The 22,608-nt window shown below is 50.5% G+C and overlaps 2 protein-coding genes across 7 annotated transcripts; both read right to left on the bottom strand.

Moving 5' to 3' along the window:
- Nucleotides 1–1,108: 1,108 nt before the first annotated feature.
- ABCF3 (ATP binding cassette subfamily F member 3) lies at nt 1,109–9,133 on the bottom strand. Of its 5 annotated transcripts, none has more exons than XM_019735874.2 (21): nt 8,988–9,133; nt 8,613–8,760; nt 8,389–8,474; nt 7,844–7,890; nt 7,548–7,645; nt 7,325–7,447; nt 6,896–7,162; nt 6,490–6,570; nt 6,345–6,404; nt 6,188–6,244; nt 6,050–6,072; nt 5,884–5,939; nt 5,568–5,768; nt 5,394–5,470; nt 3,331–3,375; nt 3,119–3,251; nt 2,442–2,530; nt 2,250–2,341; nt 1,944–2,076; nt 1,714–1,801; nt 1,109–1,625 (listed from the first exon to the last, which is right to left on the bottom strand). In XM_019735874.2, exons 1-21 carry the CDS (start codon nt 9,058–9,060, stop codon nt 1,467–1,469), a joined length of 2,136 nt encoding a protein of 711 aa, XP_019591433.2. In that variant the 5' UTR covers nt 9,061–9,133; the 3' UTR covers nt 1,109–1,466. The 5 variants fall into 5 exon arrangements, with proteins under 5 accessions (XP_019591433.2, XP_019591434.1, XP_074184858.1 ...); XM_019735875.2 differs by having other exon boundaries at nt 8,395–8,474; XM_074328757.1 differs by having other exon boundaries at nt 8,613–8,866; nt 8,988–9,081.
- A 3,072-nt stretch (nt 9,134–12,205) lies between these two features.
- On the bottom strand, nt 12,206–21,237 carry AP2M1 (adaptor related protein complex 2 subunit mu 1). Of its 2 annotated transcripts, none has more exons than XM_019735872.2 (11): nt 21,101–21,237; nt 19,019–19,135; nt 16,893–17,158; nt 16,078–16,160; nt 15,332–15,467; nt 15,104–15,245; nt 14,518–14,637; nt 14,285–14,420; nt 14,084–14,181; nt 13,488–13,599; nt 12,206–12,811 (listed from the first exon to the last, which is right to left on the bottom strand). In XM_019735872.2, exons 2-11 carry the CDS (start codon nt 19,090–19,092, stop codon nt 12,677–12,679), a joined length of 1,302 nt encoding a protein of 433 aa, XP_019591431.1. In that variant the 5' UTR covers nt 19,093–19,135; nt 21,101–21,237; the 3' UTR covers nt 12,206–12,676. The 2 variants fall into 2 exon arrangements, with proteins under 2 accessions (XP_019591431.1, XP_074184869.1); XM_074328768.1 differs by having other exon boundaries at nt 19,019–19,123; nt 21,101–21,209.
- Nucleotides 21,238–22,608: the final 1,371 nt, after the last annotated feature.

The following is a 22,608-nucleotide window of genomic DNA, read 5'->3' as shown; positions in this document are numbered from 1 at the left end:
GACCTAGCTGGACCATCAGCTCTAATGCGTCTTTTGGAGCAAAAATTAATATAAGACCCAGTTTTATTTTACTATAAGACTTGGTCTTATATAATAAATATAACTAATATATAATATGTAATATAAGACCGGGTCTTATATTAATTTTTGCTCCTAAAGACGCATTAGAGCTGATGAACCAGCTAGGTCTTATTTTCAGGGAACCACGGTAAACCACAATAACTTTAGCAGCTGAGTTAAGATTCCTCAGTTGAGCTTTGTGACTACAATTATCCATAAAGCCAGCAAGTTCCTTGTGTTGACTCTGGTTTCTCCACTGTCACTGAGAACAAAGCAATGTCTCTATTTTAGTGTCTTCTGCATAGAAATTACATATACCGTGTTTCCCTGAAAATAAGACCTAACCGGAAAATAAGCCCTAGCATGATTTTTCAGGATGACATCCCCTGAACATAAGCCCTAAAGTGTCTTTTGGAGCAAAATTAATACTATAAGACCCGGTCTTATTTTTGGGGAAACACGGTAGCAGCTGAGTCTTCAAGAAACAATTATTTATAAATCCTACTGCCTCTGTTAGAATCCCCCTTACAAACTGCTTAATTTGAAAACAAAAGTGCTCTGTTTCTTCCCATTAGACCCCATTCTCAATGCCCTACTTCCCAAGCCCCTCCTACACGGTTAGAGGAAAAATAAAGAAAATAAAGTCACACCAGCAAAATGGGGACAAAGAGTTTCTCGGTTTCTCTTCAGCCTCATCTGAGGGTCCAGATCAGAGAAGCAGGGTGAGCCTGGGCCAGAGACTATTGGAGAAAGCAGTGGGCAACCCCGTGGAAGGCTGCCAGATTACACAATCAGTTCACTCTCCCAAGCAGTGAGGCGGAGACCAAGATCTCTTCAGCGGAGGCTGAGGCTGCGCCTAGGCTCCAGGGAACAGCTCCACAGTGATGGCACGCAGTGAGTGCCTTCATTCCATCAGCTCAGCCCACTGCGGGGTCAGGCAGGTGACCTCCAAGCGCCAGCGGCTTTAATGTCTCCTTCCAGGGACAAGACTGGTGATGCTGTGGCTTCCTCAGTGTGACTGACACAAGTGTCACAGGAAAACACCAAATCAGAGAGCCCACACCCCTTAACATACTGCAGCCCTGCCAGGGAACAGCAGAGATGAGGCAAGGGAGATTTAATTTACACAGCAGCCACTTGGGGCCCAGTCAGAGCTGGGGCAATGGGGGGATCTATAACCCCAGAAGGCACCCCCCACCCCTTCCGCTTGGAAGACCAGTCCTCACAGATCCTTATATGGGACTCCTTGGATTGTGCAGAGGATGTTCCAGTCAAAAGGAGAGAATTGGGAATAAGGTTGTCCCCAAAGTCAGGTGAAGTTCATGGCCCGGAGACGGCTGCCCACGTGGCAGACCAGGGGTCTGAGAGATCAGTCCATGTCCTGGCACAGTCCTCAGACCGGGGCCCTATAGGAAGCCCTCCCGGCGGAACTGTTCCTGGAGAAGGGCGCGGTACTGGTCAAAGCCCCCCTCCACCCGGGTGACGCCACCTCCTTCACACACCCACAACTCCTGGCACACTAGCCGGATGAAGCGCTCATCGTGGGACACCAGAATCACGCCACCCTGAAAGATAGGAGACCAAAGGCACTCAGGGGGGCCCTAAGGAGTGCTGAGGCCTGGAGGGCAGTGGGCAATGTGAAGGCACACTCACCCTGAAATTGTTGAGAGCACGGCCCAGTGCCTCAATCGTCTCCATATCCAGGTGGTTTGTGGGTTCATCCAGAATGTAGAAGTTGGGGCTGGAAGGCAGAACCCAGGAAGGGGGTCAGTTATGGGGAGGTGGGAGAAAATGAACTCCTCTGATACAAAACAAGAGAATAATTTTCTACTAGGCAAGAAAGGGAAAAGGGAAGGCAAGAGCTTCAGAAAATGAGGCCTCACCAGGGCATGGTCATCTGAGCAAAGGCTACACGACTCTTCTGGCCCCCGGACAAGCTGGCAACAGGGCGCACAGCCAGTTCCCCAGAGATGCCGTAGCGGCCCAGCTGGTGACGATACTCCTCCTCAGGCCGTCCTGGAAGAGGCCCACCCCATCATGGCCCAGCTCCCTCCCTTCACCATCTCCCTGCCCCACTTAGACTGGTGGTGGTGGTGGTGGTGGGGGGGGCTGCTCAGCCCCTCCCCAAGCTAGGTCTGTCTTAGGCGTCAGCCCTGGCCCTCCTTCCTCAACCCAAACCCCTCACACACCAGGAAACTTGCGCGCCAGCAGCTCCACAGCGCTGACGTTCAGGTCCAGCTGCTCCACGTGGTGCTGGCTGAAATAGCCAATCTTCAGATTCCTGTGGGCAGATGGGAACGTGGAGGGGAATGAAGGGCAGCGACCAGAAAGGAGAGTGGCTACAGTGTACAACTAGTTGGGGAGGGAGGTGTGGGCCCTACCTGTGAGCATGTCTGATGCCTCGAACAGGTGTCAGGTCCCCCATAAGCAGCTTCAGCATGGTCGACTTGCCAGCCCCATTCTCCCCAACCTATAAGAAGAAACACAAGAACTTTAAGGAGCGTTCGTGTGTGGGGCACAGAGATGAGAATTCATCTCAGGTGGTCCCAGTGACTTCCAACAACTAAAAAATATTTTTAAGGAACTAAAGAGAAAAATGAAGGAAGTAGTAAAGATGTAAAGAGAACCTAAAACCCGAGTATCCACTAAGTGCTAGGAATTTAATTCTCCCAATAACCAAGCGAGGTAGATGTTATCTCCATTTTAAAGAGGAGAAAACTGCTTAGTAACCAAGCTAGGAAACGGCAGAGTTAGGATCTGAAGTCTGACCCTGAAGCCCAGGCTCTTTCAAGTTCCATGGTTTGAGAAAACTCAGAGCTGAGACCACGAAGATAAAATACTGCTCTAGGTATTCATAAAGTACCGCACGCCAGGCTTTTCGTCTCTGCATGGCAGCCCTGTGGGGCTGGAGGACGGAGACAATGTAAGTCCAGCAAAGTCCTTGGCTCAGGCTGACGCCTGTTCCTGTGGACCTCTTCCCTCTGTAGCCCGAGGACCTGGGCCAATCCACAGCACATATTTGGGGTGGGAGAGACCAGGGAACAGACAGCAGCCATACCACACAGATGCGGGACTCGAGATCAGCAGAGACAGAGAGACGGCTGAAGATGACGTGCTTAGGATCATAGTAGAAATCCACCTCATCCAGTTGCAGAATTGGCGGTGAGAACTTCTCAAACCCGTCTGGGAACCTGCAGGAGGTGGAGGTGAAGAGCTCCAGGTGACCAGAAATAAGAGCTTCCCCACCAGCCCCTCTGGCCCGGCACTCACTTCATCACTACCTCCAACTCCTTGTCCACGGGTTTCAGCTCTGGTCTGAGGAGAAAAAGGGCGCTCTAGATATATGACTTTAAAAAATAACGCTGTTCTTATTGCACAAGTAATACAGTTCAGAGAAAACTTAGAAAAAGCTTGTACTCCCACCACTCAGACAACATTCTTATTTTAGAGTACACTCACGCGCCATATAACAACGTTTCAGTGAAGAACGGCAGATAAAAGATGACGGTGGTCCCATTAAGATTATAATGGAGCTGAAAAATTCCAATCCCCTAGTGACATCAAAGTGTTGTAGTGCAACGCATTACTCATATGTCTGTGGCGACGCTGGTGTACACAAACCTACTGCGCCGCCAGTCGGGGAAAGGTATCATTATGTACAGCACATGCTTGATGATGATGATAAATAACTACGTTACAGGATTATGTATTTACTGTACTATACTTTTTATTATTTTAGAATGCACTCTTTCTACTTATATAAAGTTTGCTGTGAAACAGTATGCTGTGTTATGCTGGCAGCAGCCTCATACATCTCGCGCTCATCACTTCTCTTGATTGCATCATTTCCTCTTGTGCTTAATTTAATCTCATGTTGTTTTATAAATTCAGTGCAGCCTAAGCGCACAGTGTTTGTAAAGCCACAGCAGTGGACAGTGATGTCCTGGGCCTTCACATTCGCTCCCCACTCACTCACTGACTCACCCAGAGCAGCTTCTAGCTCAGCTCCATTCATGATAAGTGTACCATTTTTTATCTTTTATGCTGTATTTTTATTGTACCTTTTCTCTGTTTAGATGCACAAATACTATTACGTTACAATTGCCTACAGTATTCCGTACAGTAACATGCTGTACAGGCTTGTGGCCTGGGAGCAACAGACTGTACCACACGGCCTAGGTGTGCAGTGGGCTGTACCATCTAGGTGTGTCTCAGGGCCCTCTATGACGTTTGTGCATGACAAGACCACCTAATGGCACATTTCTCTGAACGCTGTTAAGCAGCGCATGACTATATGTTCTTCTAGTTCACTACAGGCTGAAAAAATAGGATTACGCTTTTTGTAGTTAACGTATTGTGATGTATGTTTCAATGTCACAAAATCTTAAGCCTTATGATTTTAGGCTCCCTGAACACCAGCACTTCTAGAAACGTTTCTTCAAGATTAAACCTCCCATGCCCACCATCCTTAGTCATAAAGGAATGCAAATCAAAACCACAATGATGGATCACGTCACACTCACTAGGATGGCTAAAATTATTATTTTATACAGAGGGCGCAGCTCATAATGGCTCATACCGGGATTGAACTGGCAACCTTGGTGCTACCAGCACCATGCTCTAACCGAGTTAAGTGGCCACCCTCTAGGATTGCTAAAATTAAGAGAGATAATAAATGTGGATAAGGGTGTGGAGAAATCGGAACCCTCATACAGTGCTGGTAGGAATGTAAAACGGTGCAGCTGCTGTAGAAAACCATTTGCAGTTCCTCAAAAAGTTAAACATAGAATTACCATGTAATCCAGCAATTCCCCTCCTAGGTATATACCCAAGAGAACAGAAAACATATGTTCACACGAAAACTTACATACGAATGTTCACAGCAGCATTATTCATTAAGGGCCAAAAAGGGAAAACAATCTAAATGTCCATCAACTGATGAATCAATAAACAAAATATGGTGTATCCATACAACAGAATATTATCTGGCCGTAAAAAGGAATGAAGTACTGGTATGTGCTACAACATGGTTGAACCTCAAAAACACTATGCTAAGCTAAAGACACAAAGGTCACATTTTATGATTCCATAGATATGAAATGCTCAGCATAAGCAAATACATACAGACAGCAAGTAGATTAGTGGTTATCTAGGCCTGGGGACAAGATTTACTCTTTGAGAACAGTATAGAATACTCTTCTTTCCTGCAGGGGAGGGAGTTAAAGTTGGTTTCTAGAAAAGGGGAAGCCTAGAATGAGAGGGCCAGGTGGCCTGTAAAACGAAGCAGGAATTAGGAGAACAGGACTCGGCCTGGTCGACCACACTGTACTCACAGCTTCTCCAGCATCTTGAGTTTGCTCTGTACTTGAGAGGCTCTGTTGGCATTGTAGCGAAACCGGTCAATGAAAACCTGCAGGGGGATGAGTGCAGGCACTGGTCAGGCCCCTTCACTCCCTGCCACTCTATTGCCCATGGGATGGGGCTCCCAGCCCTGCCTGCTCCCACACCTGGATATGCTGACGATACTGCTGTTGAGCCTCATATTCACGCTGCTGGTTGAGGAGCCGTTCCTGCTTGCACTTGATGAAGGTCTCAAAGTCTCCCCGGTAACCATCTAGCCGCTGGCTGTGCAGGTGGATGATGTCTGTGGCTATGGCATTCAGGAAGTTTCGGTCGTGGGAGACGACCAGGATTGTGGAGGGCCACGTCTGAGGGGGTCACAGGATGGCAGGCCCAGTTTGGGAGGGCAGTCAGTTCCCAGCCCCCCAAGTGTCTTGGAGGCAGACTTTCTCTAGACTTACTCCAGCACCTGTAGGCACTCACCTGCAGGTAATTCTCCAGCCACAGGATGGCCCTTACATCCAGCATGTTTGTGGGTTCTGGAAAAGTGGGGGAAGACACATTTGGGATTGAAAGGCTAAAGAACCAGGAACTTGGGTGCGGCCACCCTTCCACACCCTAAAGTCAGGGTGCCCCATTTGAAACTCACCATCTAACAGCAGAAGATCTGGCCTATGGAAAAGAAGAATGCAAGGCTTGAGATTTCAGGTCAGCAACTCATGGCTACCTCCCAGGAGCCAAGGCCCACCCTCCACAGTGTATCTACACACAGGCCCAGGAGACTCACCTAGCAAACAGGGCCCGGGCAAGGGCTAGTCTCATCCTCCAGCCACCTGAGAACTCCCTAAAGACAGACAGAGCTGCATCAGAGGTGGGTGCTCACCAGGGCAGGCAGGTGAGCCAACAGTGTTCACAGCCAAAAATGGCAAGGGCCACTCACTCACCGGGTGGGCTGCTGCTGCATTTTAGGGGTGAAGCCAAGCCCAGCAAGAATGACTGATGCCCTAGGAGTGAAGAAGTTGAAGAATCCAGTTATAACAGGTAACAGAGGAAAAGGTGAAATGTGAAGGAAGGGGGAATTTCAAATACCTGGCAGGCGCCTTGTCAGCCTCAATCTCTTCCAATTTGGCATAGATTTCTGCCAGCTGTGCCGCTTCTGAGCCCTCGGCCCTGGGGTGGGAATGGCGGGAAGAGAAATCAGCCTGAATGGGGGCAATCCAAGAGGATGCACCCTATGCAGTTGGAAAGCAGGCCACTGACAGCCTTGTTGCTGGGACAGGAATAGAGTAAAGGGAGGACTTGCTCACAGCAGTGAGGGCCGTTGGTATTGCGGAAGGAACAAGGGTTTGAGAGCCTCAGTGCTAAGTTCTAAGCCATGCTGCATCCTGGGATGGGCCTGCAAATTTCAGATTGTGAGACTATGGCAGGCACTCTGTGAAGGATAGCTGTGCCTCATGCTCATGCTGCTCTTTATTCCCCAGCCCAAAGCCCTCACCTGCCAGCAGCAATCTGGGCACTGAGCTCCCGCTCCCGCCGCAGAAGGTCTTCTCGCACAGTGTCACTCTCCAACACACTCTGCAGGGCAGGGGTGTCATCTCCAGCAACCTCCTGCTCCACGTGCAGCAGGGAAATATGGGCTGGAACCCGCAGGCTGCGGTTGGCCAGCATCTTCAGCAGCGTCGTCTTCCCTAGCCCATTCCGACCCACCAGCCCATAGCGGCGGCCCCAGGCCAGGTTCACGTCTGCACCGGTCAGCAGTACCCTGCAGGGGTAGCAGAAAGAAGACAAAGGGTGCCCTAGACGTAGGTGTACAGCAAGTCTCACAGAAACCTAACATTATTGTTAGCCCCATTTCATCTCTCCAAATTCTCCCTTAATTGGAAAAACAAAAACATCACACATAACCCCCCTGCCACTTCCTCACCTATCGCCAAAAGACACATCAAAGTTCTCAATTCGCACATCGTAGGATTTGTTCTTGCCTGATGACTCCAACCGACTCTCTTTTCTGCTGCCTGCCTGGCTGGCTGATGCCTCTTCCAAGACTCTTTTAAGGAAGAAATGGATGGCTTTTAGCACTCCCAACCACCCTTCCATCCCTGTAGAGATGGCTCTACTCTCTTCTCAACGCTTCTTGTTCAACTTACAGAGGGTTGCTGGTCTTGAGTGTGTCCTTCTCTGAGCGTTTCTCCTGCTTTGCCTTCAGTCGAGCCTCAGCCTTCTCTAGCTTCTTTGCATTCACTGTCTAAGGGTCCAAACACAACCATTTCCCCCTAAGGTGTAGGTCCAAGTTAACCATCTCAATTCTGTTCATAATGAACAGGATTAAAGACTGAGGGAGAGACAATGAGAAATCCTCCAGACAAGTATTCCCGTATTTGAAGACAGTCAACTCCTACCCCAACCACAGACACAGCCCCTTCCCTTTCTTCCTCCTCCTCACCGAGGATTGTTCCCTCTTTAGCAGTCCTGGAAGGTCGGTGCCACAGTCTGTAAGTGATAAGAAAAGCAGTCACCTTCTTCCTGTTCCTGAGGGAAGGGAAACTAGCATTTTGAGTAACTAATAAGAACCAGACACAGACATTTTCCTGAAAGCCTTACAATATTAAAGACAGATAGCTATCCTCCTCCCTGCACTTAAATAAAAAAGGTATCTCATAGATTAAGGATATAGACACTAGGGCAGATAAGCAACTCTTACAACAGCATGCAATTGGTTAGCAAGTCACAAAACTGGAAGGAAGGTGAATCTAAGTTTATCCAGCTCCAAGGCCCATATGCTTCCTACGATTGCCAAGAGCTTGGTGAACCCTCCAACCCTACTCCCTTCATCAATGGGCTCTTCTGCCTTTAGTAAAGACAGTAACTGACTTCTACAATCTTGTCCTATGTTAGAGTGGTACCAGGAGTCCTGAGTTCCAGGGGTCAGGTGGCTGGGGGCTGGAGGCTGAGAAAAAGGAGAGGGTAGCTAGTTCAATCTTCCCTTACTCTCACCGTAGTTCTCCGTTATTTTTGACAACTGGATGGGGGCGTCTAGTAGCACCTGGCTGTTTCCCTGGCTCTGTGGCTCAGCCCTTGACGGTAGGGACAGAAAGCGCAGAGTTAGAAGTTGAGAAAAAGCTCTATGACCATCAGACCTTCTTCCCTCATCTTCTGTCTCCTGACGTGACCCCTCCCGTCGCCCTCACAAATAACCCTGCCCTGGAACGTACAGGCGCAGAGTGTTGTACATGCGCTGACACACTGCTCTGATGCCCGCGTCATCCTTGCTGTCCCCGGACACCTCTTGCAACAGTTCTCCCACAGCGTCCACTAGGTCATCCACAGATTCAAAGTCCGCGCTGCCGCTGTGCAAGACGCCTGGGCCAGGCGTAGCAGGACGAGAAAGATACCGGGTAGGGTGGACAGACAAGCAGTTTTAGTCCCCGAACCGCGGCCCCAGTCCCGGCTCCAGACCCAATCGGCCCTAGGAACAAGAGGTCACGCAGAGGAGAGGCCTAGGAGCGGCCTCCGGCACTGCCCTCTCTTAGTCTTTACCCCCGACATCCACTTTGGCCTCCCCAGCGGTTTGATTCGGTTCCGCTCACCCGTCACGTAGTCGAAGACCTGCCCGTCAATTTCGGGGAACTCGCTCCGCAAGATTTCAGCGCAAGTCGCCATGTTCCAGTCGGGCTCCCGTCCGCGCAGTCGCGGTGAGACCTCGGCCAAGGCCCGCCCCTTACCCTCCCCGAAAGCTAGCCCCTCCTGCCAAAGCGCATGCGTAATGATGACGTAAGAAAGGCGCGGACTGCGCGCAAGCCGGTGGGCGGGATGAAAGCGGCTGAAGAAACCGCGCAGGCGCCCATCTACGCCTTAGCAGCTCTCTGCGCTTGCGCAACGCTTTTTCCGCTGAAAAATTACCCTGTTGTGCGAGTTCTCACTGCCTTCTGGGAGGTAGAGATCAAGAAGGGGACTGGGGCGTGGTACAGGGGAACGGGGCTTTATCGGAGTAGGACATGCAGCAAGGTCTGGTGAGTGGGAACCAATCAAGAGACAGGTGGTTGATAAAGCACATTTGGCTTGCTTTTGTGTGCCACGGGGAGGATGTCTGAGCTTGAATTAGAGCAATGAACAAACATTAAATTTCTTGTTAAACTTGGCAAGAGTTGAATTGAAATCAGGGACATGTTAGTCCACGTTTATGGGGATAATGCCATGGAGAAAACGGCAGTGTACAAACGAATTAAACATTTTTCTGAGGAGCGAGAATGCACCATTGATGAAGAGAGATCAGGGCAGCCAGTAACAAGCAGAACTGACGAAAACATTGCAAAAGTTCATCAAATTGTGCGTCAGAATCATTGGCTGACTGTGAGAAGTATAGCAGACCAAGTAAACATCGATAGAGAAACAGTCAGGAAAATCTTAACTGAAAATCTTGGCATGAGAGATGTGTGTAAAAATGGTTCCATAGGAGCTCACCAATGAACAAAAGCAAAGGAGAGTCCAAGTTTGCCAAAACCTTTTGGAGAGGGAAGAGGATGTTTTGGGCCATGTTATCAGTGGTGATGAAACACGGGTGTACCAATACGACCCTGAAACAAAGCGTTAAAGTGCACAATGGAAGTCAGCCAATGCTCTACAACCAAAAATGTTCTGTCCGTCCAAATCAAGTGTCAAAACAATGTTGCTAACCTTTTTTGATATCAGAGCAATTATTCATTATGAATTTGTACCAACTGGACAAAGAGTTAACCAAGTGTACCATTTGGAAGTGCTGAAAAGCCTGTGTGGAAAAGTTAGACAAAAACGACCTGAACTTTTCGCCAACAATTCATGGCTCTTGCATCATGACAATGCACCAGATCACATGGCACTGTCTGAGGGAGTTTTTAGCCAGTAAACAAATCACTGTATTGGAACACCCTCCCTACTCACCTGATCTGATCCCCAATGACTTCTTTCTTTACCCGAAAATAAAGGAAATATTGAAAGGAAGACATTTTGATGACATTCGGGACATCAAGTGTAATATGACGACAGTTCTGATGGCCATTCCAGAAAAAGAGTTCCAAAATTACTTTGAAGGGTCGACTAGGCGTTGGCATCAGTGCATAGCTTCCCAAGGGGAGTACTTCGAAGGTGGTCATAGTGATATTCAGCAATGAGGTATGTAGCGCTTTTTCTAGGATGAGTTCCTGAACTTGTATGCGCTTCCTTGAGGCTTCTGTCGCTGTGCGCCCAGCCAGGTCCATCTTGGAGCCAGCAGAGAGCTTTGATGACTCACTCTCATCCCTGAGCTGTTAGAAGCCCCATGCTTAGTTCTATGCAGCTGCGAGTTTTGTTATGGTTCCAAGGCTTTACAGGCTTGTCCCAGCCTGGTGGCCAGCCCGCCCACCCATGACCTGCACTCTGTGTGAATTATGTCTGTTCAATCCTACGCCACCCCAGGGCACAGCTTCACTCACGGCCAGAGGGCAAGAAAACCAGATCCACAAAACGTATGTAAATTCAGTGTCATTTAGTCCCTACCGTCTTATTTTACTATAAGACTCTGTCTTATATAAATTTTTGCTCCAAAAGACACATTAGAGCTGATGGTTTGACTAGGCCTTATTTTTGGGGAAACAGGGTACCTACATCCAAAGCAGACTTCTCCTCACCCTGAATCTCAGTAAATGACTGTAAAAGGCTACTTCCTTTCTCTGATTCCCTCAGGTAAAAGTTAGGAAGGAATTTTCCCCAAATGTTGCTACTACTTTACATTTAACGTTAATATTCTTCCAACCCCGCTCTAAAATTGTCACCTAAAATGACATCATTATCCACTCATCAGTGTGAGGAAATCAATTAATGCTGATAGTTAAAGTTATAGAAGGTATTAAGCCCCTAGATCTAATAACCATTTTATAGGAAACACAGGGAATCTATGGTACAGAACTATCTGGTTTCTTCGACAGCATTGCGAGAGCTGAAGGAGAACCTGTGGTTTATAAAATTTAAGAAGCATTCACCGACAGTGAGCTTTGTTTGGATGCAGATGCAAGTTGTAAAAAATTTTATAGGACACTTAGATTCTAAGTGTGAACACATTGGGTGTGACATTAAGGAATTGGCCATGAGACGATAATTGTTGAATTGGATGATGGGACATGAAGGCTCATTATATTTTGCTACTTGTTTAGTTTTGAAATTTTCTGTAATAGTTTTTTTAGGTTTGAAAAGGTTGATACCAAGCAAAGGAAAACCCGTGAGGGATAATCTGCTTTCATCTGCTCCACGCCAGCAGAATATGAAACATCACTTCCTCCTCAGGCAGTGAAGAAGGGGGTACAGAAAGGAGGAATTTTTAAGAGGCCTGGGAAGTCAAATCTTCCCATTTGCTACCCACCTAACCAAGGTTTGGGAAGCCTGGGCATTTGGGAAAAGAATGGGATTAAGAGGTCAGTAAATTTCTCAGGAAGGTTGAAAAAAACTAAATGTAAATTTGGCTTAATCTCTGCTCATTAGAACATAACCTGCCTAAGGCTAGGGGTGAACTAGGGAAAGAATCTCTCCCCTCAGGGATCTAGGGCCAGGTGGGTTTGCTTGCCCTTGAAGCAGTTTTCTTCTCAGAGGAGAGAGAAGAACTGGGACTAACACAAATCAGGATTAGGGGCTAGATGGCCTTGGAGAGGCCTAACAATTGTGACCAAGACAAGGGAAGAGCCTTGAGAGAGCTCATAATAGAAAATCCGACTCAAAGCAAGCAGTGTTAAGACATGGGAAGCACTGTCGCACCAGTTCTCCTCCCCATGTGGCTCCCACATCAACACTTAGCCAGCAGTTCCGCTCTACAGTTTATTGGGTTTATAACTGGACGAAGTCACACGTGTACAAAATGAAGCTCACACTATCCCAAAGCAGAGTAGGGATTGAGGGCTGGGGATCTGTTACTGGCCATTGGGGGAGCTCTGAGGTGAGGGACAGCCAACCCTCCCCCTCAAGAGATGTGGCCACAGGGGAGGGGAGGAGAGGGAGCCCACCTGGCTTTGGTCACGGAACTCAGAGCCTGGCATTGGGCCAGGGTATACATATGGATGGAGAAGCAGGAGCCCCAGAAACCACCTTGCCCAGGGAGCCGAGGGACGGCTCCACCAGTCCCACTCACGATGTGGTTGGTCCAGACCTAGACTCGGGCTGATGCAAAGGGAAGGCATCAAAGCAGGAGGGAGGGGACACTGATGTGTGGTGGTGGGGGGGCACTTGGACCTGTGGAAGGGGGGGGTGGGGAGGCAGGCTAACTGCTACTGGGCAGCTAGCAGCGGGTCTCGTAAATGCCACTGCGGCCAATGTAGCGCACCCATTTGATGACATCGTGGTCGCTGTAGTTCAGCTTCGGCTCAAACACCTTCAAGTAGCGCACCTTGAGGCCAGAGGGCGCGAATGGCACCTGGGCAAGGGAAGCTTGTTAGAAATGTAGCCTTCTTCTCACAGCCACTCTCCTCTGGGAAGTTTTGTACTTCTGCCCTGCTTCATCTCTCTCCTACAGGTGTTTGAACAATTGGGGTCCTGAAAGAAGCTAGGGGAAGCTGGGGTAGTGAGGGGTTCTCTCAAGAGGTTACTAAAGAAGAAAGCATGTCCAAGAGTAACTAGCAATCACGTGGGTTTAAAGTCAGGCCTTGCCTATGATAACTTGATTCAATTCCTTTAATCTGCAGGAAGGAGCAACCAAGACCTGCCTTAGAACATACTCATCTTGTTCAATATTATGGACTTAAAAACTAAGGTGGAGAAAATTGTATGTTTAACACGCACAAAGCAAAGTCAGCCCATTATTCTGTCTGTAAGTAAACTTTGTCTTATCTGGTATCCAAGCAATCTAAAAATTTCCAAAGATTATTTTATGACAAGCCAAAAAAAGTCAAATATTTTTGTTAGCATGAATAACAATTTCTGGTTGGAGGCCTGGAGCGGGAGGAAATGGGTCTATGAATTAAAAGTCACTTCCTCTCTCTAGGCCTGTTTCCTCATCTGCAGGTGGTAAGGGGATAGGGGTTGATTTGAATGATCTCTAAGATCTTTCCTAGCGTACCATGCTATGGGGCCAGGCCCCTCCTCTGCCATACCTCAAAGTTCATGGAAATGGGGGGTCGAGCCCACTTCTTCTTGTCATTGGTGGGCAGAAGCTCAATCTCTGCGCTGATCTGTGATTCCTTCATGCCTGCCATGCGCTTGATCCTGGGAACACAGGGGCAAAGGGCAGCAGGTACCCCTGGTAGATTAGAGGAATTCCCAGGGGCTGGGGGGAGAGAACCCAGAAGCTCTGGGGAGGTGCTAGGACAAGGAAATGTGGTGAGGACCTTGATAACCATCTGCTATGGAACCTTGGGTCTGCTATCCCTTTAGCACCGTGGGCTATAGTTTCTGCTTAGATACACGGGCATGTCATCCCTTACTCTCTGTCTACTTCACAGATGTATTACAAGGGCAAATGTTAAAGCATCTTGATAAATAAATGTATGCACGCACGCAAGTGCAAACATGTGCACACTCACACAGAGGTATAAGGAGTGAGAGCATAAGCAGAGGCTCCTGGAGCAGACAGGCGCCCCCCCACCCCCACCCTCACCACCACCACATACCCACTTGGGACGTGTAACTGACAAAAAGGGTACAGCAAGGCACCCTGAGCCCTGCTGTGGCCTCTGCAGGAAAGACTCACTTCCACACGATGGCATTCTCACTGGCCTTGTACTTGGCCTTCCCCTTCATGCAGATCACCTGCACCCCGCTTGTGTTCAGTGGGGTTGGGATCCTCACCTAGAAGTGACACACCTGTCAGGGAGCGCTGTCAAGCCCAGACATCAGCTGCCTTTATTCATGGAGACAAATGCTTCTTCCTCCCCACGCCCCTTGTCCTCACCTCAATCTTCTGTGCCAGTAGTGAGGGCTTAAAGTTAGACTTGATGACCACCTTGACCTCCAGCTTGGTGCGTCCCACTTCCCGCACTAGTGGGATCACCCGGAAAGGAAGGATGATGTCCTTGGTGGTGCGATACCTTCAGGTGTGGGGAGCAAGGTTGGCATAGCAGAGCCTGTCCTCTCTCTGCCCCCTTTCTGCCAGCAGCAGCCCGCCTCCGCACACCCCACACGCACCTCATGAGCTCAAACTCTCCATCTGGTGGGATGAAGCTGATGCTGCGCTCAGAGTCAAACTTGCTGAGTCGTACACACTGGTGGAAGGTGCAGTCATCGATGGCAATTGATTGCTTCCCGCTGCAAGAAGGGGCAGAAAGTCTCCTCACTGGTACAGGAGAGTGTCAGAAGAGAACTGAGCTGGGAGGTTACCCCATACCCAAAGGCTGCCAGAACCTGGGCAAGGTTTCCACTATAGACTATGGAAAGCTACCAGGATGCAGTTTTCTGACTCAGGGGTCCCCGCCCCAGAGTTAGGGATGAGTGGGAGCTTTGCAAGCTGCTTGGGACCCAGAGGTTTCAGGCATACTGGGCAGAGGCCATCAGTCTATACAGGAGAGCCTTGGTCCTGGGGACCAAAGGGGCTTACTCTCTGAGTAGGATGAGGGCAATCTCTCATGTCAAGAGCAACCAGCCAAGCACACCCTCGGGAAGAGGGAGGTTGTATTACTGCAGAAATGATGTCCAGAAGAAAGTTGTGATTTACCAGGCCCCGCTCAGCCCTCCAAGGTCCACCCTCTCCCACCAGCTCCCCTGCCTCAGGCACCTCTTGCTTGTTTCATCAGCTGTGCCTTTGCCCTGCTTCTCAATGACAATCTTGTCATTCATCCCAAACTTGCACTCAGGCATGCCACTCAGGTAGCTCTTCATTACCACCCGGCCCGACACATGGGCGCTCAGCACCTGCCCTGTGATACAGATAAATGGATCAGCTGAGTCAGGACCAGGACCCTGTCCCAGCCCCTCTCCAGCTTCATCACAAGGGGGCCCTCACCCTGTGGGGACATGAGGAGGTTCACACTCTCCAGAACATCCAGGAAGAGCTCGTTCCGGCGATACTTGATGCCCTCCCGCCGCCAGCCAATCTGCCCAGTCACCTGGCTAGTGATCTGGGACTGCTCTTCTTTTGTCTGCATGGAGACAGAGACAAACAGCAATGGCATCACTCCTCTCTACCTTCAATCATCCTGTCTCTATCCCCACTCCACCCTCATCCCCCCCCCTTTAGTCCCCACCCTGGAACCCATCTTCCCCACAAGCCCCATGGGACAGGGCCTGGAGAAAATGGAGCAAAGCTGTGACGGTGGAAGCTGAGAGAACAGCTTACCTGATGCTGGAGGCCATGGCCAATGAGGAGCCCACAGGAAACAGGAGGGGAGCACAGACGGGAAGAGGCAGGCAGAACAGAAGGAGGAGAAGGCTATGAGCCTGGATCCCATAGGAGGGCCCAGCTCTCTCCTCCTGAGGAACGACAGGCCCCCAGAGCAGCCCACATTTCCCCTCCCCCCAGTACAGAAGGAAACTGTTTGAGCTATATTCCCAGTAACAGAAAGGCTGAGTCAGCTGTTCCTGAGTCAGGAGGGGACCACACAGAGCAAAATAGGCCTGTAGTCATGGCAGAAGGCTCAGGCCAGCACTTCCTGTCAAAGGCAGGCTCCTGAGTCAGCTAGGACAAGGCTTGGGCCAGCTTGGATGAAGGGATGTTGGGCTCCACCCTGACTGTGGCTGTAATTTGAATACCTGGCTCTTGATGCCCTGCTGGGTGATGAAGGTTTTCAGCGCGCCTGTCTCTGAGTTCTGTGGATAGCCGAAGTCTAGGATCTCTGCAAAAGGAAGGGAACCATCAGCCCCTGGAAAAAGCTGCAGGCTCCTTCATTCCTATCCCGCCCTTGGCCTGGACATGTCTGACCAGCACAGCTCCAAAAGAGTGTGGGGTCATCTGCAGCAAATCTTCCAGCTTTGTAGTATTTACTCTGGGATTTGTGCTTCAGAAGAACACAATTAAAATGTCAGATTTTTTCAAATAAAGAAAATCCGCAGAAGAGTCACATGGCCGGTGAGTGAAAAGTCAAGAAGTCCTAAGCCTTAGAAAACAGAGATGCTGGGAAGGCGGAAGGACTCTGTTCACTTAGATCACAGCCTATAGAGGAACACAGGTAACACCCGAAGGGCATATAATATCTCACCCTCCTCCAGGCTCTGCGGCAGCTGTTGGGATGGAAAGCTGGGAGGACAGTGAACTAAAGCCCAAACCACAAAGGTAAGAGGATGAAACGGGCTTACACAGGAGGCCCAGCCACCAAATCCCCGCCAGGTTCCTAGTCCCTGAAAGACCTTTTGGTCTTCCCCACCTCTACACACTAGCCTGGCCTATTTCTGGTCCACTTCGGAGCAGCTTTCAGGTCTGGATTTGGACTGGACTTCTCAGGGCTCAAAAGACCAGACAGTCAGGAAAGAAAGTTCTGAGGGCACTGGCGCCTCAGATGTGCTCCCACCTCCAGGCGAGGCCCCCCAGGTCCATCCTCACCCTAGGCCCCCAACTCTGCCAGCCTCACCATCCAGCAGCTCGTATATAAGCACAAAATTGTTCTTGATGTTCTCCTCGCTGATCTTGCCAAAGTACGCAGCCATTACGTCACACATCTTGTAGAGGAATTCGAAGACCATGGCAGCGTTGACATTCTGCTTGGTGACAGCTGCCAACCAGATGTTGGACCGCTTAACATGGAAGAAACTGGTGCGAGCAATGTTGGTGACGGGGCTGCGCACCTGCTGCCGGGCATGGATGACATTGACCCGAAAGGCGTCCACTGCGTTCCTCCTGAGGGAAGAGGGTGCACACAGGCTGCTCAGCACTGGCAAACCTCCTTCTATGGGGATCCACCACAGCTGCTACCAGCACCCCCACTTCACTGCTGAAGTCTGACTCACGCTGAAACCCAATGACAGGAGGACAGATGTAACCTGAATAAAGTGAAGTCCATCAGGTGTAGGGAGGTATGTTCCTGACTCCCAGGCCTGGCCCCAGTTTCCCAGCTGCCACCTCTCTAGCTTCTCAGTGAGCCCAGGCCCACATGAGAAAGAGATCGTGCTTCTCCTCCTGTCTTCCCACTAGTGATTCCCACCAGTGGGGAAGGTGGCTCCCCCAGAAGTTAGACAAAGCCAGCATGACTTTAGAGAAAGCTCTAATCTGAGGGAGGAGCACCAAGGGGCCATGGAGCTGGGCCACCCATTCTTGTCCAGGATCCAATTCCAGGGCAAGCTCAGAGAATGAAAAAAACTGATGGGGGGGCAGGGCCGCCCCACCCACCTGTGCCTGGGCGGCAGCTTGACAGGCCGCTTACCTATTGCTACGGCAGCCAATGAGATGGGATGAGAGAAATGACGCCAGCAAGAAGAGGAGAGTGACACCAACGAGAGAGAGGGTTAGACACACAACACACTGGGTGGGCAGCACACACCATGAGGAGGAAGCAGACAAGCGACAGGCAAGGAGCAGAGAGCACAGCAAAGCATGCAGGACAGTGCATGGCTTAACCAGGTCCATCCAGGGCCAGAGGGGGGTACGGATGGGTGTAGTCAGCCAGGCTCAGGCAAGCCAGGTTCTGCTACAACTCTAGCTCATGCCCCACCACCAGCCAATGGACAAAAGCCACAAAGGCCACACCAGCTCATCAGCCAGGGAGCCAGGAGCCAAGGAGCTGGGCCCCTGCAGCAGACCCATTCTGTAACTGTTCATCCCAAGCTCTTCGAGAAGAAAAACAGGGCAGCACAGACCAGAGGAGCCTAATCTCATTAGAGCTGCTGAGGCCAGGACATGCCCCTCAGTCAAGAAAGAGCAGTGGCATGCGGGGCGGGGCAGAATGAGAAGCAAGCTGTGCCTCCTTGTAAGGTTTGAGGGACCCAGAATAAGGAGCCATTCCAGGTCTACTCTGATAGGCCACAAAGGGCAGCATGGCCTCCCTGCCCTTCCACCTTCCCCTCAGTGACCCGGAGAGTGCCTCAGGCTTGCTCACAACCTCTCCCCCAGAAATGGCGGAGAGGAACTGAAACAGCTAAGTCAGCAGCCTGCCTGCCTCCTTCTGAGAAAGGGAGTGGGAATGGGAGAGGATTAGGCAGCCTGGAGCGGCTTGTAAGAGAATCCACACACAATGTGACATACAGATGATGTAATACAGAACTGTCCACCTGGAATCTATGTAACTTTACTAACAATTGTCACCCCAATAAACTTTAATGAAAAAAGAAAAAGAGAATCCAGTGAGGGCTCTCACCATGAGAAAGGCTTTTGAAAGCAAGACTTAGATGGATTAGTACCTCCAGCCTGGCCACTGACTCCACCCACTGGAAACCGATCTCCCTCTTCCTCAAAGGAGGAATCAACCTGACCAGGCAAAAGCACTCATCTCCAGCTACCAGGTCTGCCACTAAGGGAAATAGGAGGCAGGAAAGGCCAGAGCTCCTAAGACTTTGGAGCCCACGCCATTCCCCAGGTCCCGTCTAGTGGCCAGCAACTGGCTGCCAGGCCAGTACCACCAGACCTCATGGGAGTCAGGCTGTACTGGCTGAGCTTCCATGATGCAGCAGGGGGTGGGAGTGGTCAAGTCAAGCCTGATAGGAACAGACCTGGCCCTGCATGCTGGGGAGGTGGGGGCACAGCTGGCTCAGCCAGGGGACTCACCCGATGTCATCTCGGTAGACCCGGGAGATGAGCACCTCCCCCTTGTGATTATAGATGAATAAACCTCCAATCATGGCGGCAGCTCAGTCTTCGAGGCCCATCGTTCTGAGAAAAGACCTAGGATAAGCAGGGGCAGGGTAAGGGAAGGCCTCATAAACCCTTCCTGCGTCCCCTGTGGGGCTGTGCAGGTCACAATCTGGGCTTTTTTCCCTGACTCAACTCTCCAGTAAGTGACCCTGCAGCCCTCACAGGCATGCCCCTCCCCTTAGCCAGGCTCCAGTTCCTGTTTATCCCACACTGGAAAGGAGGAAGAAATGGTGAGATTTGGGCCCAGGATTCTAAGGCCATTTTAACCCTCCCTCTTCTGGGGCTGAGCCCACATAGTAGCCCCTTTCCCCTTTTCACAGAGCTGAGCTCAGCATGGATCCTTTTCAGCTCCTTCCTGTGCAGACTCACTTAGGCTCCCACCAGTGAGTCACTGCTAAGGCCTGCCTGCGGCTGCAGGAATGGCGGTAGGAATTACTCAGTAGGTTCAGGCCTGGGGCCCCCAGGCACAGCTTTAGAAGCAGTCTCAGGCTCTACTACCCTTCTGAGAAGGAGGCAGGGCCTGAACCTCTGGCTCTCTAATTCACAGAAGTCTAAACATTCCAGGAAAAGGTGTGCAGGGTGGGGGGGAGGAGGAAAGAAGGGAGGCCTTAGGCTCTGCCAGGCAGTCCGATAAGTAGGCAAAAGAGCAGAAGGGAAAGGCCTCAGCCCTGGCCTACTAACTTCAATGACCCAAGCTGCTTATTAGTCATTTTCGACCACCCCCTCTTTCAAAACGGGAGGCTCTCTCTTAGCTCCCAAGTACAATAAAAATAAGCTGGGAGGCGAGATGAAGGTACATAAAATTAAGAGATCCTTCCAGCTGAAATTCTGTGATTCCAGACCCACAATACAACTCACTCCTGGCCTGAGTGCCTACAAGCAAGGGACAGGATGCCTGATTTATCCAAATTATTTGGGTCAAACTAAGACTGTTTGCATGAACAAAAAGGGTTAATTTAGTTCTAGATTTCCTGGGTTAGCCCTGGTATTAATTGCACAGGGGGAGTTTAGCAGACTTTTCTAAACTGTAAAATAAAGCCTATTAGTGTGGCTATCAAAGTCTCCCAGACTCAGTGAGAGGTCTGTCAAGGTGGTGGGCACATCCCATTTCTCAGCGCCAAAGAGGCTGGGAGAGGAAAGGCAAAATGGAGGTGGAACCCTGGGCAAAGGTTCACAGGTATCAAGTGGTAGGCAGCTTGGGCACAGAGAAGCAGAGGTGAGGCCCCGGACAGGAATAGACTATTTAGTTAAGGAAAAGCCCGCACCAACGCCAGGCAGTACACTCAGGTGGGCACATATGTGTGCCACAGCAGCCGCGGGGCTGGTGGGGGCACCTGGAGGCAAGTTTCAGTATGGCAAAGGTCAGGGCTTTGAAGAGGTGGGGGAAATTGGCAGTGGTGAATAAGGGAACAATGGGGTGACAGAGCCTGCTTTGGGGTTCAGGTGTAGAGGTATGAGGAGGTGGTGGGCTTTTCCCCTGAGTAGGAAGACGTCGCAGGAAAAAAAGAAAATGATTCCACGGGGTGCAGGGCTGTCACAGGTCTGAGGAATAAAAGCCGCGGGTGTCAACTGGGAGGAAGGGGTGCCGCTGGGTGGGAGGCTTGTCACACTCCAAGGAGGAGGCACAAGGGGGTGTCACTGTCCTGGGGGATTGGGAAATTGTCCTTGCGCTGAGAGGAGGCGCCGAGGGGTAGGGGTGTTGTCACGATCCCATGGACGGGGGAGCCGCGTGGCGCCCATGATCTGGGAGGATTCCAGTGGGTCTTCCTCTCACGGGAGGCGCCGGGCGGGTCAGGTGGAGGGCGCCGCTCCCCGCCTGCCTTGCAACTGCGCCCCGGGCGCCCCCGCCCCGCCTTCAGCTCCCTCCGAGATCTGAAGGCTGAGGCCACTCCTGGGTGTGGACAGCTTTCCGCGTAGCGCAGTGCAGGGAAGGGCAAAGCTGGGCAGCGGGGCAGGCGTCCAGCCTCACCCCGTAAGGCCAGATCTCGAACTCACCTGATGTCCGCGGACGCCCTGCGCCGCCGGCCCGGCCACTCTCCGTATTCCAAGATGTCCGCCCGCCCCCTGCTTGCCTGCCCGCTGCCTCTGCTTTCGCCGCAGTGCCCCGGCCCCGCCCCGGCCTCAGCTGCGCGTGCGCGTGCGCGTCCGACTCCCGCGCGGACTACAAATCCCGTCAGACCCTCAGACTTCTCGCTTACAATTTTAAGTTCTCCAGGTTTAGCAAAACTACAACTACCGAATGCCTTCGAGAATCTTCGACAAGAAGGGTAGGAGTGGCCTTATCCAGCCCTACCCGAAATACACATCCCAGAATACGCCGCTCACGCTCACTTCATTTTCCCCACTGAGCATTCTGGTAATTGCAGTCCCTCCCCTTCCTAGCTCGGTGTTTTACGAATGCCTCGAGTTCTAGGGCCATTTGTTGAAGCCCATCTGTTAAGCCTTGGATTGCTGCAGGCCTCTTCTGTCTCCAGAGTCCGAGGACTGGCTGTCCTCACTTTATACACAACACACAGCTTGGCAGTAGAAGTGTTTGTGCTGAATTTACTGCTTTCTAACATCACCTCTGATTCTACCAAGTTTTTTTTTCAGCATGTATTTGTGCTAGACATGAGCCGGTTCCCAGGGATCAAGACTCAAGGAAGGGGACGGTGGCTAAGGAGGCAAGTACTTGGACAAAACTAGCCAAAGCTTTTCAAGAATACGTCCATATTCTACTTCAGCTATACCTATGTGACTGTCAGCTGAAGGCCACAACCTGTGTGCCTTCCAGTGACAGGCATATATGTTGCTTAGAAAACTGCTGGTGAGGTGAATTTAATTGGACATGGGATTTGAAATCCCTTCTGATGAACAGTGTCAAGCTGCATATCATAGCCAAGAAGAAAAGACAGAGCCAATCCGTGAACATGAAAGGCCCGATTGGCTCTTGCAGGACCTGTAGAAAATCTGTTGGCTCTTCTCTTTCTGTAGGGAGAGATACCGTGATGCCTTCCCTAGTTAGGGCTGAGACCATCATTGGAGGAAGGATGGAAGGGCAAGAAAGTGTAAACCCTGCAAGCCTTACTGCCCCTAGCATCCTCTTTCCAGAAGCCAGAATGTGGCAAGATAAAGATTTGGCCTCCTTCATTCAAATCATGGTTATAGCCGGAAGCCGTTAAGTGACTGAATATAGATACTTCTGATCCCTGTACCAGCACTCAAGGCTTCATCCCTACCTTTCCAAAAGCTTTATCTTCAATACATATCCTAAGCCCTTACCAATTTAGAGTAAATAATAATAATAATAATAATAATAATGGCTACCATTTATTGAGCACCTATTCTACTGTGTGCCAGGCACTGTGCTAGGCACTTTTCGTACACTATCTAATTTAAATCCTCACAACAACCCTGTGAGGTAGGTATTATTATCATCATTTTACACGTGAGGGAACTGAGGCTCAGAGAGATGAAATAACTCTCTTATCACACAACCAAAAAGTAGTAGAGCTGGGATTTAA

This window comes from Rhinolophus sinicus, linkage group LG01, assembly GCF_036562045.2.
Source record: "Rhinolophus sinicus isolate RSC01 linkage group LG01, ASM3656204v1, whole genome shotgun sequence".
NCBI lineage: Eukaryota > Metazoa > Chordata > Mammalia > Chiroptera > Rhinolophidae > Rhinolophus > Rhinolophus sinicus.
Note: the sequence above shows the minus strand (reverse complement) of the source record. Positions and strands in the feature narration are given on the sequence as shown.

Coding starts and splice junctions, on each gene's coding strand:
- ABCF3 (XM_019735874.2), bottom strand. CDS start 9,060: ATGGCGACTTGCGCTGAAATCTTGCGGAGCGAGTTCCCCGAAATTGAC. Junction 6,245..6,344: donor ATGCAGCAGCAGCCCACCCG/GTGAGTGAGTGG, acceptor GTCTGTCTTTAG/GGAGTTCTCAGGTGGCTGGA. Junction 3,376..5,393: donor CTCAAGATGCTGGAGAAGCT/GTGAGTACAGTG, acceptor TTTTCTCCTCAG/ACCAGAGCTGAAACCCGTGG.
- AP2M1 (XM_019735872.2), bottom strand. CDS start 19,092: ATGATTGGAGGTTTATTCATCTATAATCACAAGGGGGAGGTGCTCATC. Junction 16,161..16,892: donor TATATACGAGCTGCTGGATG/GTGAGGCTGGCA, acceptor TTCCTTTTGCAG/AGATCCTAGACTTCGGCTAT. Junction 12,812..13,487: donor CCATTTCCATGAACTTTGAG/GTATGGCAGAGG, acceptor TCCCTTGCCCAG/GTGCCATTCGCGCCCTCTGG.